General features: G+C 32.2%; 4 protein-coding genes and 1 pseudogene across 5 annotated transcripts; 2 read left to right on the plus strand and 3 right to left on the minus strand.

Annotated features, from left to right (window-relative positions):
- The first annotated feature begins 1,806 nt into the window (after window positions 1-1,806).
- Window positions 1,807-4,211, plus strand: LOC110664383 (ribosomal RNA small subunit methyltransferase NEP1-like; annotated as a pseudogene).
- Window positions 4,212-5,200: 989 nt separating this feature from the next.
- Window positions 5,201-7,112, minus strand: LOC110664380 (glucan endo-1,3-beta-glucosidase). Its single transcript, XM_021824034.2, has 2 exons — window positions 6,310-7,112; window positions 5,201-6,190 (listed from the first exon to the last, which is right to left on the minus strand). The coding sequence occupies exons 1-2, from the start codon at window positions 6,374-6,376 to the stop codon at window positions 5,232-5,234; spliced, it is 1,026 nt and encodes a 341-aa protein (XP_021679726.2). The 5' UTR covers window positions 6,377-7,112; the 3' UTR covers window positions 5,201-5,231.
- A 139-nt stretch (window positions 7,113-7,251) lies between these two features.
- LOC110664381 (dof zinc finger protein DOF3.4) lies at window positions 7,252-8,511 on the minus strand. Its single transcript, XM_021824035.2, has one exon. It carries the CDS (start codon window positions 8,171-8,173, stop codon window positions 7,454-7,456), a length of 720 nt encoding a protein of 239 aa, XP_021679727.2. The 5' UTR covers window positions 8,174-8,511; the 3' UTR covers window positions 7,252-7,453.
- A 5,995-nt stretch (window positions 8,512-14,506) lies between these two features.
- On the minus strand, window positions 14,507-16,342 carry LOC110664379 (GDSL esterase/lipase At2g23540). Its single transcript, XM_021824033.2, has 5 exons — window positions 15,971-16,342; window positions 15,727-15,857; window positions 15,377-15,625; window positions 15,049-15,304; window positions 14,507-14,953 (listed from the first exon to the last, which is right to left on the minus strand). Exons 1-5 carry the CDS (start codon window positions 16,242-16,244, stop codon window positions 14,730-14,732), a joined length of 1,134 nt encoding a protein of 377 aa, XP_021679725.2. The 5' UTR covers window positions 16,245-16,342; the 3' UTR covers window positions 14,507-14,729.
- Window positions 16,343-16,828: 486 nt separating this feature from the next.
- Window positions 16,829-20,111, plus strand: LOC110664378 (uncharacterized). Of its 2 annotated transcripts, XM_058154540.1 has the most exons (5): window positions 16,830-17,199; window positions 17,609-17,845; window positions 18,491-18,574; window positions 18,697-18,826; window positions 18,912-20,111. In XM_058154540.1, the coding sequence occupies exons 1-5, from the start codon at window positions 16,928-16,930 to the stop codon at window positions 19,809-19,811; spliced, it is 1,623 nt and encodes a 540-aa protein (XP_058010523.1). In that variant the 5' UTR covers window positions 16,830-16,927; the 3' UTR covers window positions 19,812-20,111. The 2 variants fall into 2 exon arrangements, with proteins under 2 accessions (XP_058010524.1, XP_058010523.1); XM_058154541.1 differs by lacking the exon at window positions 18,491-18,574 and having other exon boundaries at window positions 16,829-17,199.
- The last annotated feature ends 3,099 nt before the right edge of the window (window positions 20,112-23,210 follow it).

Genomic DNA, 23,210 nt, shown 5'->3' on the forward strand with positions numbered 1-23,210 from the left:
AAGTCCGAGCTTGAGTTCTTCGCACATACGCTTTGGATTAAGAGAGTCAGATAGGGGATCAGCTCCCATATATGTATTGTTTGACATTATCGGGTGTGTGAGTGCTCCAAATTACCTTTTTGCTGTTATGATGTGAAAATATTGCTGATGTTGCATTTCACTCTACATGATGCATTAGCTTTAAATAGTTATAGAGATTATGGTTAAAATTGATATTTTACTCTCTGAGTCGAATGCTCACTCCTGTACATTATTTTTCAGGCTACAAGAGGATTTTTGTTGTGGTAAACCTGCTTTTCTCATTCGCAGGTTGTTTATTAATGTTTGTGTAATTTTATTAACTCTTAGAATTTCTGCATGTGTTAGAAATATTTATTTGATTTGGATATGTAATATAATTATCATGTTGGACCTGTAAACGTATTATTATATGCATGTTTGATGGACTGGATGAGAGAGCTGAGCTCCCATTTATTTTTATGACATTGAGTATGTGGAGGGTGAGCTGAGCTCCCCAATTGATTATATATCGTGTTTACAGGTCGAGTGAGTCAAAAACTCCCCGTTGAAAGGTCCACTTCATGGCTGGACTCTGTCCAGTTAAATTCTTGAAATTGGGCCCAATGAACCTTTGAGTTGGGTTAAGGAATAGTTAGGCTTACTACGGGTCTCAGGGGCTTTAGGCTGACCCAGGTCCTAATGCCAATCCGACCCATAGGTTGGGTCGTGACAAATAGAAATTGTGGTTAAAATTAGTATTTTACTATCTGAGTCAAACGCTCACTCTTGTTCACCTATTTTTTCAGGCTACAGGAGGAGTTCTTTTACAGAGCAACTTGCTTTCTTCCTTGCAGGTTTAACATTAGTTATTTAATTGTTTTATTATTTTTCTAAATTTGAAATATAGAACTCCGCATGTGTTAGTTATAGTATGGACCTTATCCGAAATCGTGTTAATTTAAATTATTAAGATTAATAAATAAAGATTTGTATGATACTTAAATAATTTATAAATAATGTAAATGGGTTGAACTGGGCTCTCATAATTTGAGTTTCTGATAATTATTGGGTTAAATTGGTCTGAAATAAAATTATAATATTTTAATTTAAATTATTTTTATATGCATATTAACCCTAAATTATAGGTCTGGTTATGGATTTATGAACAATAAGACTTACTATGGGCCTTGGGGGCTTTATACCTGCCTAGGTCCTCGTGCCGGTCTGGCCCATGGGATCTGGTCGTGACATTATCAAATTTTACTTAAACTTTAATATCCATTTAAAATATGTTAAATTTGACCTAACTCGATAAATGGCTATTTTATATAAATAATAAATAAATGGTTCATTCAGTAATGTTTAGAATATCAATTCATATAATTTTCAAAAATAAAAATAATTGATTCTTAATTAAGTTATAAAAGATTAAAATATTCAAATATAAAATCTAAATTAATAAAATTAAAAATTAATAGGATTATATTAATAAATTCATAAATAAATGACAATTTTAAAAGAGAAAATAATTGATAATTTAAAAAAATGAAAAAGAAAAATAATTCATTTTTATAAACAAGTATATGAATTAATATAATAAACATTATTAATAATAAATATATATATATATATATTAATATTTTAACAAAATAAATATATTATTTATGATTGCACAAGTTATTATATTAAAAAAATTTACAATTTAATATTAAAATTATTAATTTCTTAAATCATATAAATAAATCCTATTTAATTATATATATATATATATATATATATATATAAACAAAACTTTCAATCTCAACCGTCCATTATTAAGTCATCCTTGTAAATTCATCTATTTCCCTAGCCTAACCTTAAACTAGTCGTCTCCCTAATTTCCTCTTCAGCTTTTTTCGGCGGACGCCACCAATCTTCCCCTCCCCGTCACACTTACACTCGAGAGTCAAGCCCTCCAACCTGTGCAGCTCCTCCCTCTTCCTTCACTTGCGGCTATATCTTCACTTCTATTCGTTGCCCTATCCTCTCTACGGCCCTCTTCTCAGGAGCCTTCACCTTCTCCAGTAATGTCTTTTCCTCCATCGACAATCTCAGTGCTGCCATTTGAAGCTCCTTCACCTGCTGAAAACCGCGCCATTTCGAACAGATTTGAAGCTCCTTTACCGGTTGAAAACAGCACCGTCTCTTCGTTGCCGTTTTGGTGATATAGAGAGAGTTGGTCGACGCACGGGACTTGGGTGCTCGTCTTCAAGGTTTTTTTTTTCGATTTTTATATTTATCTTTTTGGTTATTGATTTTGATTTATGTTCGGTTTGATTTCGTATTGCTTTTTTTATTTTGTGATGGATTACTTATTCTGTGTTGATTTATATGCTTTGGGCTTTGGGGACAGAAACAAAGCGAGTAATTTTTTTTTTTTAATCTCTTTGGATAGAGAGAGAACATGAAGAAGAAAAAGAGAGAGAACAGGGAAGAGAGAGAGAGACGTGGACAAAAAAGGGAAACGAGCAGCTTATGCGCCTAGCAAACGAGCTTCTCACGAGCTCGAGTCTTGAGAGGTATTATTATTATTATTATTATCATCATCAAAAGAGTCTTGAGAGTTGAGCTCGAGCTTTAATTGAAAGTGTCGAGCTAATCCTTAACTATTCAAAGCTTGGCTCAGCTCTTTTGCATTGCTACTCCATTGTTCGACCTGCATACTCGTCTGGGTATTCTTTCTTTTTCTATCTCTCTCCATCTGTATTTATGTTTGCATAAGAGTGTGAGTGTGTGTGTGAGTAACAAAGGTTTTAATTTGTTGGTCTTGTGAATTTTGCTGGAATTTTAATACCAATATGGAAGCTGGAGAAAGAAAATAAAAGAAAACTGTATTTTTTGTTTTTATGCACTTGTAGTCTCCCCCATTTCTTTGAACTATTCTTTTTTCCCCAGTTGAAGGCTAATTTGTTGGGAGTGAAAAGATGACACGACCATATGGGATAAATGGGCAGAAGCGGAAGAAGAGAGAGGAGAGATATGATAAAGAGGAAGATGAAGTGGGAGAGCAATCAATAGAAATAGCGAAAAGAGCCATGGTAGCAGAAACAGAAATGGCTATGGAAACCAGTGGCTTCAAGAAGAAGAGAAAGGAGAATTAGAAGGACAAGCACATGAAATTGCGGGCATCCCAATTGTTCCAAGTGATTTAAATACAAAAAGCCTGGGGTTATATTTGCGCTAGAGAGGGCCTTGTTGGAAGTTGCTAAAGTTGGAAAGTTGTGTACTCTGTAATGTTTATTGGGTTCTTTTTTTACTAGAAACTTATAATAGCATTTGGGTTGATCAAAGTTTTGTATAATTGAATATAGAGGTTTAGAGTTGTGTTGACTAACTTGCATTAATTGGAATGGAGTCTAATTATGGCTTTAGGCTCTCAGAGTGTAAATTTTGTTTTATCACTTTGTCAAAAATTTCTACTCTATCTAATTAGTTTTGTTCGTGCAGAGTTACCAGATCTTGAATTCTGATGATCATGCAAACTTCTTGTGGAAAAATAATAAAAATCCAGTTGATTATAGGCCTGACATTGTTTATCAGGTTAGTGCATTTTAGCATTCATTGCTGTTGTTCTCCATTATTGATTTTTCTTTAATTTCCCTTGAATTCTTAACTATGTCCTATGTTTCTTCTTTTACCCCAAAATTACTCAGGTTGTTAAAGAAGTCATACTTTTAAGACCATTATTGGTCTTGTTCTTGTATGGATATGAACATAGTATAAGTGTTATTCAAGGGTATGATTTATCTTAATAACTAAGGCGTCAGTTGGTTAACTTGCTTTTTTCTTATTGTTACATTTGTTTTCAAGCAAAATCAAAATTAGTAGAAAGTACTTTTTAGAAAGCAAAAGGCAAACAAACCAAATAGAGGCTAAGCTAACAATGTTCTATTTCTCAAAGGAATAAATCATTTTGGAAATTTTTTAACCAGCCGACTTCAAATTTTTGGGATAAAGACTAGTTAAGTTGAGTTGAGTTGAATTTAACCATGTTAAAGCGCATCTCAAATTAATTTTGTTTCTTATGATATGATTGTTGATGATGATGATGCCAGGCTCTCCTATCAATCTTAGATAGTCCAGTAAATAAGGCTGGGAGGTTGCGAGCTGTGTATGTTAAAACTGATAAAGGTGTTCTTTTTGAAGTTAAACCACACGTGCGTATTTGTTAATTGAATATTAAATTTCATATCCATAATATCAAATCAACAAATTTTATTTTGCACAATAATTATTAAACCATTCTCAAAGTTTTAAAATCATGTATAATATTATTTATCTAAACTTTTTTTTTATATTTATAAAAAAATTTTATGTGTAGGTTTTGTTTGATTTGCAGAAAATAATTTATATATGAAAAAAAAAATTTTTTTTTAAGTGAATTGATAACACGATGATGCTATTATTTTTTAATAATAAAAATTTATCAAATAATAATAATTTTATAATTTTGTTAAAAATATTTTAATTTGCTGATAAGTTTACTTGTAATTTTTCTTACCTTTCCTCTCCTTTCTCACAGTGCTATTAAACCTAGTCCGGAGGTTGGCCCAGTGAAGTAATTGAGTGAATGGATTATTGATTTAATTAGTGGGTTTATGGTTCAATTAATATGTCATTAAAAATTAAATATATATATTTATATAATTTAATAAAAAATAATCAAATTATATAACTATTTAAATAAATAAATATAATTAATTAAATTTTAATTATTTGAATGAAATTTTAATATTTATTAAGTTATATTTAATAAATTTTAATAATATTTTTAAATTTTATATAAAAGTATTAAGTAGTATAATGCATAAAAGTTTATGTAAATGTATAATTTTTTTTAATATTTATAAATATTGAATATATGTTAAAAAATAAATATCTTGAAATAAAAAAAATACATAACTATTAAGTTACCTCAACTTATTTTAATTTTAAAAATTTTTTATGAGATCTTAAGATCAATTCTCTATATCAATACTAAAAAAAGAAAGATTTTATTAAATAATTGAATCAATCGGGTTAACTGGTGTACACTAATTTAACTGCGGAGTGATTGGATTATATTAGGTCATTTCGTTGTCTGATTTAATTTTAAATTCAGACTAATTTAAAGTTTGATCTACCAATTCAACCGACTGATTCAATTTGGGTTTAATAACTATTTACTTTATCAATAACCCAATTACCAAATCTTAATAGTAAATGGGCTTCTTGTTAGGATAAAATAAGCCAAAATTTCTCTGTTCTCCAACAGCTTGATTTTGTAGGAACAAGTTATATATGAAAATCTGCGATGGCCATTGGCTCTTTGGTGATTTTGCAGCTGCTTTCAACCGCTTGAACACATTTGCAATATATGTTTCAGCATTCTGAGGGGTTGCAAGCTCTATCCCTGGAGAAATTGGCCATCCAGTTTCACTTACGTAAACCTTGACATTTGTGACTCCAATTTTTTCCATTGCTGACATAAAAGCATCAATCAACCCATCAAGCATATTGGTATATCCAGTTCCTCCATCCTGAACTATCACATTGGATGAGCTGAGCAGAGCATAATCCAGGGAAATGTTCTTATAATCTGGATTATTCTTATAAGCATAATAAGGGTATAAATCACATAGCAGAAAAGGGCTATGTTGTTCCAGAAACTCAACAATAGGCTGAATGGTGAGAAGAAATTTAGGATCAAAGGTGCCTGCAGATGGAGGGTAACTTTGTGAAAGCCAATTTAGTTGAAATGGGGTGGTCAAATAGATAGCACTCAAGTCAGGATCAGCATTATATAATGCATCTTTAAGGACTTGCATTGCAGGAAGTAAGGCTTCCGCTAATTTATCGCCAGGGCTTATACCATGTCCAACAGCTATCATTGTAAATCCTAGTATCGTTTTATATGGCTTGACATAGGTATTGACCCAATTTTGAGCAAAACCTTTTGCAAAGGCTACTTGTACAATGTCTTCATTTGCAACCCCCAGGATCACTTCCATCCCTGAATGTTTTAATGCCTCTAGAGCATCTATATGTGGCTTATAAAGGCGAATCTTTTGGAAGCCTTTTTGTTGGCAAAGTTCTATAGTTTCTTTTGCACTTGGCAGGTTGTTTGCAAGCCTTGAATGGGTCACACCGATACCAATGGGAGGAAAGGCTCCTGCATATATAATTGAAAACAATAGCCCGTTAAGTATCATTATCCACTTAATCAGAAGCTGCAAATCATGGTAAATCAGAAAATCAAGAACCAGCCTGGCTAGAAGGTATGGAACATACCAGCAAGACATTGGAAATGACTTAGAAGTAGATAAGTTAGTACTCCATGGAAGAGAGGAGAAAACATTGGAGCTAGATTACTAGATGTACCTGGAAAGAAAATTAAGGATTAGCTATTTAGCTTTTAGTTTCTGATGGGTTTTGGGCTGGCTTCTTGTTTCTCTTATATACAAGAAAAGTTGCAACTCCGTAAATGAAGCAGCAATACAAGCTGTACAATGGAGTCTCCGTTGATTCCCCGTGGAAGAAAATTTTGTTGTGGCCTGAAATTATCACCACCTCGGAATCAAATTACATTCACTAGTTACAATTATATATACTATTTTGAGCCCTGAAACCTGACAGATTAGGAATTACTAATTCTAATTATGAGAAAGCTGATGTTGGATTACCTCCATGCAATATTTCGGATCAATTCTTTGCCACAAAGATATCTTTTAACAATGTGGAGAATTATGGTCACATCATATTTTATCATGATTATCAACCCTTGAATGTCCTTGAGCAGGCCACAGAAAAAAGGAATTAATCCTTCAGTTTTGGCATGAATGGTAAATGGTTTTGCATTAACAACAACAACTAAAATCTCAATCTAGTTTGCCATTCAACTCTGTTTAACATCAGGTCCGATGGTTTTGAATCAACAAGATGGTTTTGCATTTGCTTGTATACAATTTGGACTAACTACATGTGCTTTATTTGGACATCAAAACCAATCCTCTTCTCCAGATTACATTTTTTTTTCCTGAAATGTTGATTTCAGATTAAATTAAGCATTATAATGCCATAATACCATCATCTAATCACTTTTTTCTGAGAATTTTCGCAATGATTATGAATGAGATGAAAAATCAAATGATCTAACAATATTGCATTTCATAAAGAAAGTCTACTGAAATTCCTAGAAAAGAAAAGAAGATAAATTGTCTGAATCCACTAATATAAGCATGGCAAGTAATTGTGCTCATGATCAGAAGTATATGTAGCCAGATATGGTACCATGTCAACTAAACAAAATGAGGTTCATAAAACTAACAAAATCAGATGGCATGGTAAGTAGTAATTAACTAAACCCTCAAACCTTTTTTTTTTTTTTTTTTTTAAGGAAAGGGCCAAAACCCAGAAGAGAACCCAAAGAACAACATCATTTAAGACCATTTCCAGGAGTTGAAATAGCCAGATCAGGCCAAGAAAAGCAATCCCCACCAACAAATCCATTATCCCCACTCTCAAACTGCCACGTGTTACCCATTCCTGCTGCAGCACCACCATGGCCACCACCAACCCCAGCACCACCATCGCCCACACTAGGAAAAGGCCACACCCCTCTCCCAAGCCCACAGCCCATGTCCTCAAACCCAGACCCTAGACCAAGCCCAAATCCTCCAAGCGCCAAAAATCCAGGCCCCTGAGTATTCAACAAAGAAGTAAAGCTCCCGCACACTGTAGAACCACCTGTGGTGCTGCTCCCGCTATCCTTCCCATGGCCGCCGCCACCACCACAGCCAAACTGCACGGACGTTCCTTGATTGGTCATGAGTGGCACCAGTACAGGGGTAGTGGGAAATGAGAAATTATCAGCTGCTGTGGCGGTGATTGTAGCAGCAGTACGTGACCGCTTGGCATTCTTGCGGGTGCCGCCGCCAACAGGGATGTCACGTAGGGTGCCACCATGGGTCCAATAACGGCGGCAAGACTTACAGAAGTGGCGGGGCTGGGAGAAGTTATAGTTATTGTAATAACAGAATTTGGTGTTGGTGGAATCACAGCGAGGGCAAGGGAGGTGCTCTTGCTCTGGTGGTGGAGCTGCAGTCGTGTGGGGTTTGGTTAATTTTCGAGTTTCGGTGGAAGTATCTGATGGCATTTTGGGATCGATATGTGAAGTGGGTAAGTGATGGAGCTTGGCTTTTGGTTGGTTATGTTGGAGAAAAAGAGTGTGTAAAGAAATAATGGAAGGTGGCAAAGTGAGAATGTGGAGATGGGTTATGGATTGTGTGTGGATATATAGCAAAGGTCCTTTTATGGAGAGAGAGAGAGAGAGAGAGAGAGAGAGAGAGAGAGAGAGAGTCTGGAGGACACTGAAAGGAGTTCTGAGGGATTTATGAACAGAGAGCGGATGAGGGAGAGAGAATGTGCAGCTTTACAGTGTTCTGTTAGGCACGACATTTTCAGTCGGCTCCTCATCTTGAACTGGTCGGCGGCTATGCTTAGCTAGGTACGCGGCTTGTGTTTTTCTCTCTCTTTGTAGTAAAATTTTAAAAAATAACAGGTTGAATGGATAATGATTCTGTTATAATATTTAACCATCAAAATTTATATACTATACACAATTCAATGATAGGATGGAATAACGTTGATTTGATTTATTTAGTTATTGTGACGTGTAAATTAATTTAATTATTTATATAAATTTAAATTAAAATAAATTATTATATAATTTGATTAATATTTTTTTTAATTTTAATATATTATCAGACTCAATTATAAATTTCAACCATCATAAAATTATCTAATTGAGACTATATTAGAATTATAAATCCTATATTAAGAGAGAATAAAAATAAAATAGTAAATATAAGTGATTAGATTGTAACGTGAACTTGGAAGGTTATTTTGATATGTAAAATAATTCAATTACTTATATAAGTTTATATTAAAATGAATTAATGTGTAAGTTGATCAACATCTTTTCTAAATTTCAATAAAAAAAAATAAAAATATTTATAAGAAAAATATATATTTTTCATTATATAATTCACTTATTAAATCTCTATTTAATAAAAAAAATAAATATATATCTCATAACAATTAATGATCCAATATATGTCTAATAATTGAATAAATTAATCAATTTATGTATGATCTACTACTAGCTAGCACTAATCTAATTAATCTCCTTATTTTTATATGGTGGTGGGGAAGGATGTGATAAGTTAGGTGGAGGCAATGGCATTATTGATCAAAAAATATGGGCCCATATAACTTGATTTAATTATATCAATTTTTCCATACATTTATAGATCAAGATTATCACAAAATCAAAAAGAAAACACTTTGTGTCACTAAGGAACGTTCGCTAACACTACCATGTTTTTAGCCATAGTGAAAATCTTCTTTTAAAACAATTGAAAGTGGGGAAGTATATTTCATTAATTAAAAATAGAGTATAAAAATAAATATAAACTAATGTATTATATTTATATATAAATAAAAAATTTGAAATATTCAATTGTGTTGATAAAGCGTATAAATAAGCCAATACGATGCAAATTCAACCCAAATGATATGGTTTTTGTTTGAGGGTTTTTGGTTTTAAAATCAAATTTAATGAAAAATTAGACCCGATCTATGATCGGTTCGATCTTTGAATCTAAACCAGCCCTGAATTGGGAATAGGGGGTCGGTTAAGGGCCCTTCCCCTTTAACCGAGCTCAAATAGGCCGATTCAAACCAATGGTTTGAAACTAGAATCGGCTAGATCTAATTTCCTTTTTTTAATTTAAATTGATTTTATATTGAGTCCTTTTATTTTTTCATACATTAGAAACTAAATTATTTAGTTTATTAATGATGTCTAAAAGTTTACTATAGTTTAATATTAATTACGTCCATTTTTATTTATCATTTAAAATTTTTCTATAGGAATTAAAAAAAACAATTAAATCACATAGATTATAACAAATTATCTATGATTTAACTAAATTACTTTTATCTCACATAATTAAAAGAAATAAAATGAGATAATTAAATAAGTTAGAGAAAATTATAAAAATAATTATTGTAGTTAATAGAGATAAGGGTAAAATTAAAATAAATAATAATTAATGCACTTTAATTTTCTCAAATAGATAAATTTAGACAAAATATTTTTTAAAAAGTAACAAATTAAAATAGATAAAGATAATAATACTTAAAATTGAACCAAAATTGTTTCGAAATCAAATCAAACCGTAAAGTCAGTTGAATCAACGATTCTGTCCCAAAATCAATTTACAGTGAACAATCAAAAAATCAAACACGTTTTTAATTTCTGTGATTTGAAAAATGAGAAACAGAAAATGCCAACGTTGCTGAATGGCCATAAATCACTTGTTTTTAGTTGCCATTAATTGGAAATGGAGTGGCTTTGATAAGGGTGGTACGAGTAGCTAGAATTTGGGGCAAACAAGGTATCTCAAGCTACATTCCAAATTCAATAATACAAAGACAGAAACCCTTCTCTTTTTTATTGTTTTTCTTCCCCCTCTTCGGTTTATACAAATGCACCTGTCCTTACCTTCACTTCAATGTCGTCGTGATATCGGTTCATTTCATAATTGTATTAGAATTAATCAATGATTTTTTAATTTGAATCAAATTGAAAATGGAATAACGATAATACCCGAATCAATTTAATTTTATATATTTATAAATCACTTGAATCCATCTCAATATAATATATGTATACCTAAAATTAAGAATGTAGAGAGAAATTATCAAAATAATCAACTGATTAACTTGAATAAATCCAAACTGAAATTATGACTTTATATATTTAAATATTAATTGTAATTTAAAAATAATTATAAATCAATTTTTTTATTTGAGTTTCGAGTTAACATAGTAAAAATTAAATCAAAACTTAATATATATATATATATATATATATATACACACACGTGAAAAATTATATTTCTTTTTTTATTTTTATTTATTTTTATTGAATAATATATCTTAAGTTAATATTTTTTTTCAATTAATGTATGATAACATGTATATAAAAAAATTTAATAAGAATTGAATCATAACAATCTAAAAAATATTAAAATAAGTAAAAACCATTAAAACTAAGCCCAAATCAATTAATATAAAAATCGAACATATAATTCAATTTATTGATGTTGATTTGAATATTATCAAAAATAAATTTTTTTAATTTAATTTGATAACATACATTAAATCCGATCAAACCAACCCATATTCATCCCTACCTAAAATCACAGGAAGATTTGGTAAATAAATAATGCAAGTGGATTGCAGCTCACAGAATTTTCTGCACCATGTGAGGAAATTCCAACTTTGCTTTTTTAAAAAAATAGAAATTGTCATCCAACACAAAAATGCAATCATTTGAAACAGATGAGTGCATATGGCCAATGATGTGTAAGTGTCAGCTTCACCTTCTTTCTTCCCTACTCACTCATATATTAAAAAAAATAATAAAATTATGCCATACATAATTAATACACTAATCAAGAGATGATAAAACTAATTCATATTAAATTCCCAAATTGCATAGATTTTGTGGGCTGCACATGATCCTATACATCTTAGCTTAATTCCATGATTACTCAAATCTTACATGCCCAATATTTTTTTTTATATACATATAATTTACACTATTTTTTTTATCATTAGATTTAATTTTCTCTATTCAAATTGTGACTTATGTGTGATATTTCATTATGGACTCCATTTGACTATAACTCTTTGGATTAAGACCTAAAACTTGTAATTTTGTAGATAGATGTTCATTTTTCAACAATTTTTGATTGATTATGTCTGAATTAAATGAGACAATGACTAATATTTCCAAAGGTTTTTATTTTTTCAATTAAAAAAATAAATTACAATAAAGTCTTTAGAATTTAATAAAATTCTCAAATTAATACCTGATATAAGTTTAAATATTATTTTCGTTAACTATTTAATTCTCATATTTTAGTTTTATTAATAAATTAGTCTCTTAATTAGAGGTGAGCAGATTTCAATTTAAATCAAAAAATCGAACCGAATCAAAATTACTAATATATATAGAAAATCCTAACATTTTTTAGTTATGTTTTCTAAGTTTTTTTTTAATATTTTTATTATTGAGATTTAATGCTAAAAATATGAAATCTTATAAAATTTAATTTGATCATTTTAAAATTGAACCGAACCGATATTTATTGATTTATTTGATTCGATTGTCTCTTAGTGATCTATTTGGTTCGATTTTTAAAATTTTTGATTTTCAATTTTATCAATTTTATTAAATTGAAAATCGAACCGATCGTTTATACACTCTTATCTATAATCAATGAATTTTGAAAATAAATTTATTATTAAAATTAAAATATGATAATTAAATTATCAAGAAAATAATATTTAGAAATTATATCGTTTCTAAACTTATATTAGTCATTATTTTGTAAGTTGGATTTTAAGAATTAATTATAATTAAAAAAAAAAAAGGTGACTAAAACTTAAATAGGCTAAGCGGGTAGGTAAGGAAAAGACAAGAGAATGAGAGGGACGAGTGATGCGAGAGGAGGGAGGTGGTGGTAAGACCGACAGAATCATGGATGTCGGGGCAGCGTGGATGCAATAATTGGGTCTTCCCTCTGATTTCGGACGCGTCATGTCCGCATCAGATTCCCCCTCCGTACTACCCTCTCCAATCTCTTCCCGCATTTCTCGCTTCACTGTTCTCCTCACCAAACTACACTGTTCCCATCCTTCCATTCTCACCGTCGATTCTTTTCTTCTTCTGGCTGTGCTCTGATCCCACGGCTGTTAGTCAAAGTTTGCATGATTTATCATGGTAATTTTCACAATTTTTCTGCCATCAATATTTAACTTTATATATTTCTTTCTATTCTATAATAATTAATTATTTGTGCATGTGATACCATGCAAAGCACGCACAGAGCCAACGTTGATTTCATTAGATGAGAGATCCACGTCGTTTCACATGGAATTGCATGGCCTAAACATGAAATATCAACATTTCACCTTTTTCTTTTAATATATACTTTCTGTATTATATTAATTAATGAATACCCATCTCATCTGGAATAAAAGCTAAGTGGCAAATAACAATAACAAACAAATAAAATTTTAATGTTATTGATTATAAATTTACCACTTTAAGCTAACTCCTTGGAAACAAGAAAAAGATTTTGTGCATGGAAGTCCTTGAATATATATATATATATATATATATATATATATATATATATATATATGCAAATGGGTACATATCAGATGGAGACCAAAACATACCAAAAGTAACTAAAAATAAGATTCACTTAAATTCCCAACAAAAGTTGGCTATAGCTTTGCTCTTTTTTCTTCCATTTAGCTCCCTTACACCAATACTGGACCAAAAATTTTGTACCTTTTTTTAAGCAAACTCAAAAATCAAACAATTCGGCTATGAAATGAATCTTAGCTTAAATTAAATTTAATTAAAATTTAATTTTAAAATCTTACTCAAATTATAATACTTAAAAAATTGAAGTCAAGAAGTCAGAGCGTGGGGTCCGGTTAAGATGGAAAGAGAGGTGTCAGGCTGTCGGTGGATGATGGTGGTGGGTATTCTCTCCGGTGGCATGCGCGGCCTCAGTTAGACATCTAATGTCTAGATGACAACATCATGTGTCGCTTTCAAGAGAATATTAAATTGTTGAGGGTCTTGCCTTCCCTCTGTCCTCTTCCGCCCCTTACTACTGCTCATTCGGTCGCCAATAATAGCTGACAATTCCAATTCCAATTCCAATTCTGATTCAATTCCCTCTCTCTCCTCTGCTTCAGAAACTCCTTTTTTCTTTTTGGCATTTTCTTTGTGCTCCATGCATTCAGCATTGTATTTGTGATTCCACTCCCCCAAGTTTTTCATTCATAAATGGTGAATTTTATTTTTCTTAATTAAAATAAAATATACCTCTCTCTCTCTCTCTCTGTCTCTCTCTTAATAAAATGTGCGAGCCATATAATAATAAAATGTACTTTTCTCAAATTTCAATGTCCATAAATGAAGATATAAATAAAAGGTTAAGAAGAATTTATTTATGTATTTATATTTAAGTAAAATTAGATTAGATTATTAATTAGGGTGATTTTAATTTTCCACCTAATCCAGATTCTTGATTGGTCAGAATTTCTTGTGATATATGTGTTGTTAGTGGAAGAGAAGACATAATCATAGCTAGGCAACCTACTTCACTGCGTTTCTTGGAGTAGGCCCAAGGTAGTTGGTCAGTCTCACGATTGAAATACTACTAATCTTATACACATCTATGTATTTCATTTGATTTGGCCCTGGATGCTGCCCATTTTTCACACCCCCCTCAAATCCTCAACTAACTTTGAATTAAACTAGCAAAATGCCAAAAGCTACTGCCTTCTTTCTTCATTTGATTTTAATGAGATTAAACTGAATACTTCAAAAACCTTAAAACAATTTTAATATCATTAAAGCCAAAGTGTGGTGAAACTCCAATTCTCAAAACTGTATGTACTGCAGGCGAACATGAAAAGTAAAAACAAAACAAGAAAACAAGGGGAAGTTTTGTTTGTAGAAGATAAGTTTACCATATGGGTAGAGCAAAACCCTGTTGATATAAGGAGAAATTGGAATATTGCACACACATACAGAAACAGAAATCTTTTTATAATCAAAGCTCTCTGAGTTGCCTTAGATTCATAGGAGATATATATCTTTTATCTCCATCCAGCAGTTGCTTGGCAAGTAGAATGTTTGCAGCCTCACTGGGATGGTAAGGATCCCAGAACACATGCGTGGACCGATCTTGGCACATAGTTGAGGTAGGTCCACATGGAATTATCCCAGCAAATTGCCCTCCATTTCCACAGCAAGCTCTTGTTGCAGTTGTAAATCCTGCATACACATATGTGATGTTGTTTTAATACCAAAGAGTTTCAAGATAAAAGTTCAAGAAAAGCATACAAATATTCTATCTTTATATTAGTTACCATATTTGTCATAATTTGTGATGAGTTCCATGACTAGATCATAGACATTGGCATGAACAAACGTAGCTCCAGGAAGATTATCGTTCAATTCAGCAAGTAAATCCTTCAATCTGCCATTGTATTGAACTGCTAATTTATTAGCTAATCCCACACATTCATTCTCTTTCAGTTGATTTATAGTCTTCTGATAGGGTATGCAGCCGATCGGTCCGACATTTCCGATAACAAATTTTCTAGCATCCAATTGATATAGTCTCTGCCAAGAATAATTAGTACATTAATAACCATTTTGAAACATAATTGCATAATTTTAATTAATTTTACTCACAGTAAGTTGGCCTCTTAAGTGATTAAGCATATCATCAATGAATGCATCAGGACTTTGACTAATTCTTGCCCCAACTGAGAGGACTGGAAGTAGGTAATTGTTTAGGAAATCATTTGCTCCAACAGTGATGGAGAAAATTGATTTCTTCATAATGTAATCTCTTGCCTTGGATGGACCCAGCAATTTATCAAACTCTTTTCTAGTAATGTTGTAATAGTCTATTTGAATATCCATTCCTAGCCTGTTAACCTGCAACATCCATAATAAATACATATATTTACTATTAATTTGGAAATCATGTCTATATATATATATATATATATATATATGTGGAGTTATTGAGTGCTAACAAATATTCTTCCGGTTGCATTCAAAATCCCTCCTCCTCCTGAAGCATAATTTACACCATATAATATAGCTTTTCCAGTGGAATTTGGGGCTAGAAATGGGATAGCATAGTTTGGTAGCCCTAGTTCCTCCCCTAATTAAAAACAATAAATTAACAAAAAATTAATAATTAAGCAATAACTACAAACAATCATTGGAAGTATTTAGTAATTAGCAAGAAAATTCAGCTTAATTAATTATAATTACCTATAATATCACCAATGGTTCTTCCATTGGTGTACCGGCCGGTAGGGTTTCCTCCGGAGGCTTTAAAATCAATCCCATTAGGAGGGATATTTGCCCTAGAAAGAGTTGGTAAATAGTTATTGTTTCCAGCATCAACCAGAGAATCACCAAAGATAAAAGAAGCTCCAAGTTTAGAATTATCGTCATCATTAGCTGCCTTACAAGGGTAATAGCTCAAGAAGTTGGCAAGAACAAAAAGAAGCAAGAAGGCCAGGGGGTGAGTGTTTAAGGCCATGTTTAGGCTTCTCTAGTGATGCTCCAAAAAAGAAGCCCTAGAGGGAGTATATAAGTGACCATGTTGGGACAGAGAAAAAGAAAGAATCCATTGGTGAAACTTGCAAGATTGATCTAGTGAAGGCGCATTTGGTATGACTCTTTAATATTGGAGAGTGGAAAGTGGTAAAAAATGTGCATGAGGGGGTAGTTTATCAACATTGTTGGAAAATTCTCTGCGTGGTATGAAGTTTTGGATTTTGCTTTTGCAATACGTAAATGGGTTTACTTGAAGGTCAAAGAAAGTGCATTAAATTTAATCAAGGTGACGCTTAAAATTGAAATTGAGAATGTTCTTATAGGAAGGAGGGAACTTAGGTGGTGTTTGGTTTAAGGTCATTACCAATGAAGTCCTCAAATTCATCGTCAGATGGGCTAAGCCTTAAAGCCCAGCAAACTTGAGCAATATTGGAAAATAAAAGCCTCTTTAGATAAAATTCTTTAGTGGGAAATAAATACGATGCCGTTTTTGTCTAGACTTTGTGACCACTAGAAGGGCATTAATGGCATTTAGAAAATATAAAACCCAACTTTCCCTTTTCCCTCTCTTACTTCCCCGTATTTAAGCTCAAAGCTGGACCGTTGGAAGAGCACCCACTGGCACTGCCACTGAGAGTGAAGTGACACGCAGCCCAGAGCACCACCATGGGAAAGAGGGAAACACAATCTGTAGAAGCCAACACAAACCCTAATTCGCTAATCAACGATGACCAAAGCCCAAAGATGTCGCCCTATGAGCTTTCCAGAGAAGAGAGAATCAAGTCAAACCGCGAAAGAATGCAGAAACTCGGTCTGGTGGATCTCTCTCTCAAGCTCCACTCCCTCACTGCTTCTAAACGCACCCCAAGAAATAACCCATCCTCAGCAAAACATCCCTCTCCTCTGCAGCAATCTGGACCTCTTCGCCGTTCCTCAAGGTAATTTGATATTCTCTTTTTTTGTTTGACCATTTATTGTGAATATTTGACTTGGCATTGTCCTTGCTTTTGCGACGTGTATTGTTTGGATTTTGAGCTTTTGGTTGTTTTTCATTGAATATGGCTTCACCACAATCTTTAGTGAACTGGGTTTTATGTGCCTGTTTAAATCAATTGAAGTTTTTTCATTTAAGTGTGTCTGTGATTTGTGAGAAACGTTTCTGCCTGTGGAAATTGGAATTCAGGTAAGGTAACTGTAATCCCAAAATATTGGATGCTTCTTAAATGTTAAAGGAGTCTTCTTTGTCTCTTTAGCCTATTTTGGTTTCAAGATTTTTTTTCAAGTTTTGATGATTGATTGATTGTTTATTCGAGTGTTTGTCTTTCTATATCTTTGGAGTGGGTTTAGGTTGCACAATGCGACGCCTGTTAGCTATTCAGAAGCGGTATTGGCAAAGAAGAATGGGCTATTGGAGGACGAGGATGTGAGACTAGAGGTGGGTTCAAAGCCAGAGGTTTACACTGAAAAGCATGAGAAGCTGTTGGGCAACACTGAGAGGAGCTGGGCGCTATTTGTGGATGGGTACGGAAAGGATGGAAAACGTATTTATGATCAGGTTAAGGGAAAGACTTGCCATCAATGTAGGTGAGTGCACCAACTGCCTTTATCAAGTTATGATAAAATGTGGCAATGTGTTGAACTTACTGTTTGAGTGTACAATGATAAGTTTTGTGAGGAAAACCATATAATACCATTGTGCATGGTTCAATGCGCATGCTTTCTAATAGTGTAGCATTGCCATTTATAATTGACATCCTTTTACCTCAAACATTCTAAAAACATATTTTAAAGCCTGTGCAATAGTTAGCGAAGTGGTTCTCTTGCTTGTATCAGCACTAGCATACTATTGTCGCAGTTGAATGAAGAAATAATGATAGTTTGGTGAATGTGGGGTGTTGTGATAGTATTGGAGGTGGCTTGGAGCTCAAAGGTGGATGCAAACATACTTTAAATGGTGGTACTAGCTAGTGCAACATTATCAAGTTGTTGATTAAAACATTTTAATATGGTTTATTATGAATGTGGTGTTAGCTGTAAACTTGATTGAGTTTTTTTTTTTTTTGAAAGTTCAAAATATGATATACCCATTTGACAATGAAGTTCCCCTGCTGTCTTATTTTGCTTATTATGTAGCTGTAATGTTATATGCAGTTTGGTTTTCAAATCAAATTCTTTTATAATCTATGTAATTTCAATCATTTACAAGCTTGAAAGGGTGCTTGTTAACAGGCAGAAAACTCTTGGTTATCGTACCCATTGCAGCAACTGCAAGATGGTCCAAGGACAGTTTTGTGGAGATTGTTTGTACATGAGGTTTATTTTTTGAAGATTCTTTAGTTTGATATTATCCGCTCTGCAGTTTTTGTACTTTTGTAAGCTTTAACCTGTAAAATTTAAAATAATCTAACATTTCTATCCTATTTTTGGGCAAGTAGATATGGGGAACATGTACTTGAAGCCATAGAAAATCCAAATTGGATATGCCCTGTCTGTCGTGGAATTTGCAACTGCAGTTTGTGCCGGCAATCAAAAGGATGGGCTCCCACTGGAGCTCTTTACCGTAAGGTAACTCTACTAAATATAAATGCTGGTTCTTTTTTTTTTTTTTTTCAGGAGTTATAATGAACCAAGAATTTGGTCTATCTTTTAGATTTCAAGCTTGGGCTACAAGTCAGTTGCGCATTATCTCATCCAAACCCAACGCTCACAAAATACTTCAGAAAAGGATTCAGTGACTGTCAGTCAAGTTTCTGCAAAAAGGTCACTGCCCTTCTCAGATATGGAAATACCATCTGAGAGACCTCCAATTATCAATGATGAAAATATTGGACAATATGAAGACACAACACATGATGAGTTAAAGATTAAGAAAGAGAAACAACTACCAAACAGCAGAAATCTGACCACTGATGGTCAGACAAATATGGGATCTGTAGAGGTCAATCATGAGGCCAATGAGTGCCTTGGATTTTCAGAGCCTAACTCTGAAGGCAAGAGAGAAATTGAAGCACATTCTGAGAATATGGAATCTTCAAAGGCCAACCATGACGTTTGTTATGGCCATGCAGGATTATCAAAGCCGCCTATATTTGAAGATGAAAGAGAGAGTGAGTTTAAAGGTGAGAAAAAGCAGCAATTGCAATCTACAGATGAAGAGCATGATAATTGCAATATTGTACTCGAAAGCTGTCCGAAACTTGAAACGAAGAGGGCATTGGCCTTCAAGCCAAACCTAGATAGTATTGCTGCAAGATTGAGGCAAGGGCATCAGAAAACCAATTGCCAAGGTAATGTGGAGCCAACTGGTGTCAATGAGAAAAATTCTGATGTTAAGCCATCTGTGAATATGTTTTCTAATCAAGAGGAGCCAAAAGAAGAGGAATTACATGTTGAGGAGGACAAATGCACTGATGGCAATATCATCTTGGACACTAGTCCAAAGCTCAAGAAGAAAACTGCACGCACTGCTGAACCAAATCCAGACAGTATTGGCGGAAGACTACGGCAGAGGCGTAGAATGGGCCAAGGCATTGACAAAAACGGAGTTTAGCATGCCCTGTGAAGACAGTATTGCAGAAGGTGAGGCCCATGAAGAAACCAAAATGAAGATGGAGGGATGTTGTTGTTTATATTTGTGTCAGCGAGCTTAGGATATTTTTTTTGGGCCAGTGCGCCAGACTTGTGCCTTAGGCGTTGTTTGAGGCTGCTTTTAGCATATTGGCGTTCCATGAATGCTTAGCTTAATTTTGACAAGAGCTTCTTTTGGATCCAAAATGGTGTTGCATGTAGAAGCAGCTTAGTCCAGATAGACCTTGAATATTAGACGAAGTTCTACTAGCTAATAATTTGTCATTTGACTTAAAATCTCTAAATTTCTAATTCCCAAACCGAATTGCATCAAACAACCAGAACAATTCAGATGGAGATTTTTAAACATAATGCAATTCTAGTTTTAATTTTTCTAATTTTCAATAAAAAAAAAATTAATTTCCAAACAGAATTCTAAGAAAACTTCATCCACTCCTAACAGGCCATAAATATTTGAGGCCCAGCCCAAGATTGGCCACAGACACTAATAACCAATCAAATCTGTTTTGGGTGGATGCCTGGATGGAATCCATAATTCTATATCATAATGAAAACTTTAATGCGTTGGGTCCTAAACTCTGTTATCAATGCATGAACAAAATCACTCTCACTAACTCTGCAAACAGTGACTCATGGGTTTGATTTCTTTTTCAGTGTCCTATAAATATAATGATATTGATAATATATATGGCCATGAAGGGCAGGATACAGCCAGCATTTTGGAGCAGAAATGCCAAAAAGTGTAGCTTCCATTGCATAATGGATGCTCACCTAACACTTTAATTCAATTCTTGCTTTGCTACTCATTATCTTTAATTCATAATGTGCTTTCTTATACTTACCTTAGATAAAGCTAGAGTGTCTTTCTGCTACATAAGTACATCATTTTACTTCACATTCCATGCAAAGTGAGGGATACTTCATCCTAGGCAGCCAACCCATTTCTTCTTTTGTCTTCTTCTTGTTAAAGAAACATGCAGAAAAGCTTGGCAGCTCCTCAGATGCTTTTGAGCAGAGGCAATTGGGTTCTCCTCTCATCATTCTTTTTTACTGCTAAAAATGATTATTCCTTAGCCCTTTTGACGCTGTCTACTCCTGTGTTTGACCCAATCTAGTTTTGCACTTTTCTTTTGTACATGTGAAATTTTTTAAAGAAAAAGAAAGTCTCACATATAGTTCTGATATTAATATAAAATAATTGACATTTGAGTCCTCTTTAAAATTACCATAATTTTAGTAATCCTCCCTCAATTTTGAGATTACTTCATTATCGCCCCTCAATTTTGATTCCTATAAAAAAAATACTCAAACTAATTGCAGAGCAGTAATGGAAGATGATAATTGAGGTTAAGCCAAGCCTTAAACAATAGAACAAAGTTAACAATTGGCAAGTGATGCACGTGATCCCCACGTGAATGAAACGTGAAGTGAGTATTGAAATCAAGTTCAAAGCTGAATTTTCTTAGAGAAAGAACAGTATATTCCTGATGATGAAATTCAGGATTTGAAGTCGCTTGCAGCTTCCTTCTGAGTCATAATTTAATTTTGACCATTAACCTAATATCATTAGTCAATATAATTACTCTTTAGTGTTCACAACTTGATCATCACTCATTTTTCTTTTCCTTTTTTCTTCCCAAATAATATTATTTCTTTTTTTTTTTTAAGAAATAATGCAATCTTTATTTTCCATGGGACAATTTTCTTATATTTTCTCTTTGTTTTTCCATACAAATTTTCTAATAATTAATTACTATTTTAGTCTATTTTTTTTTATTTTACAACAGTATTAGATTGATTCGAAATTAGATTAATTAATTTAGAATTAAAACTTTATATACCCGAATTAAATAAAAAAATTATGTTTATCTCCTTTAAATCGGATTATAATAGATTTAGCAAGGAGATTAAAAGAATAGAAACTCAAAAGTCGAAACTATCTCTATTAGATGAGTAATATATTTTTAGGATCAAACCAGTTAAGCAATTGTATTTAAATATTAATCATTAAAATTAAATTTATAATGATAAATTAGGAAGCATACTTAACTACCATTTCAACTAGTAAACTGATATATGTAGCTAGTTGGCTGGCTTTTTCTAGGAGGAAGTTTGTGGGGTTTTGTGCATTGGTCCTACTACAATAAGCAGAGGAATCCTAAGGTGGCCTTCCTCTAGTTTTGTGCTCTTCCTTATTACTTCACAACATAATATCACATATTTATTTTCAAACACACATACATTTTAGAGTAAATTATTTTTTCATTCCTAAATTTTTATTATTTTATGATATATTTTTTAAAAAAAAGTAAAAAAAAAAACCTTATGATTTCATATTTTAATATATAAGATACTGTAATTTAATTTTTATCAATTTTAATATTTTATTTTTTACATATTAACAAATATGATATAAACTTTTAGTTACAGTTAAATAGCATTAGCATGACAAACACGTGTTCGTCTTATCAGTATCATTTAAAGTTAATTAACGATTTTAATCACATTTATTAATAAAATAAAATATATGATATTAAATTAACAAAAATAAATCACAATCTCTTCCCTCACATGTCAAAGCATAAAATCATAATTTTTTTTTGTATTTTTTTTTTATCTATTTCATTAATTTAACCATAGACTAAAAAATTGGAATATAACGACATTTATTTGTAAAAATAATAAAATATAAGTATTAATTATGGTATAATATAAAGATAAAAAAGTAATTTATTCCATATTTTACTTATAATAAGAGTATCTCTAATAATTTATGTTTATCAAAATTAAATCATATTTTCAAAAATTTTAAAAATATATTCTCTCATATTAATTTATTAATACAATTAAATTTAATTGACAATAATTAACATTTTTATTTTTATCAATTGTATTAATTATATTTTTTTTAATTTCTTGATGATTAATTAAAAAAAGATCTTTTAATCCAAGAACTTGACAATTCTAATTAACTCTGTATCAAAAAGGTGTCTCAATCCAGGGTAAAACAAAACAAATTAAAACTTGAAAATGGGTTGAAAGATTGGAGATAAAATCTTGGAACATATGAGGAACATGAGCCCCCACATCACCTAACATCTTTAATAGCCATATCATGCCCACATAACATTGATATAAGGAATTAATTATATAAATTAATATTCCTTTACTAAATATATATATATTTTTTATTGCTAACAGTGAAAGAGTTGCTTGTGCCCTTCAGGTTTTGCCTTTGGGCTCCATTGAATTTTCTTTTCTTTTCTTTTCTTTGGACTCCATTGGGCAAGAAAACTGATTAGGGAGAGAAAAAAATTAAATACAAAATTCAACAAGATGTGGAAGCATATGAACAAGTTGA

Source organism: Hevea brasiliensis, chromosome 10 (genome assembly GCF_030052815.1).
Source record: "Hevea brasiliensis isolate MT/VB/25A 57/8 chromosome 10, ASM3005281v1, whole genome shotgun sequence".
NCBI classification, from domain to species: Eukaryota; Viridiplantae; Streptophyta; class Magnoliopsida; order Malpighiales; family Euphorbiaceae; genus Hevea; species Hevea brasiliensis.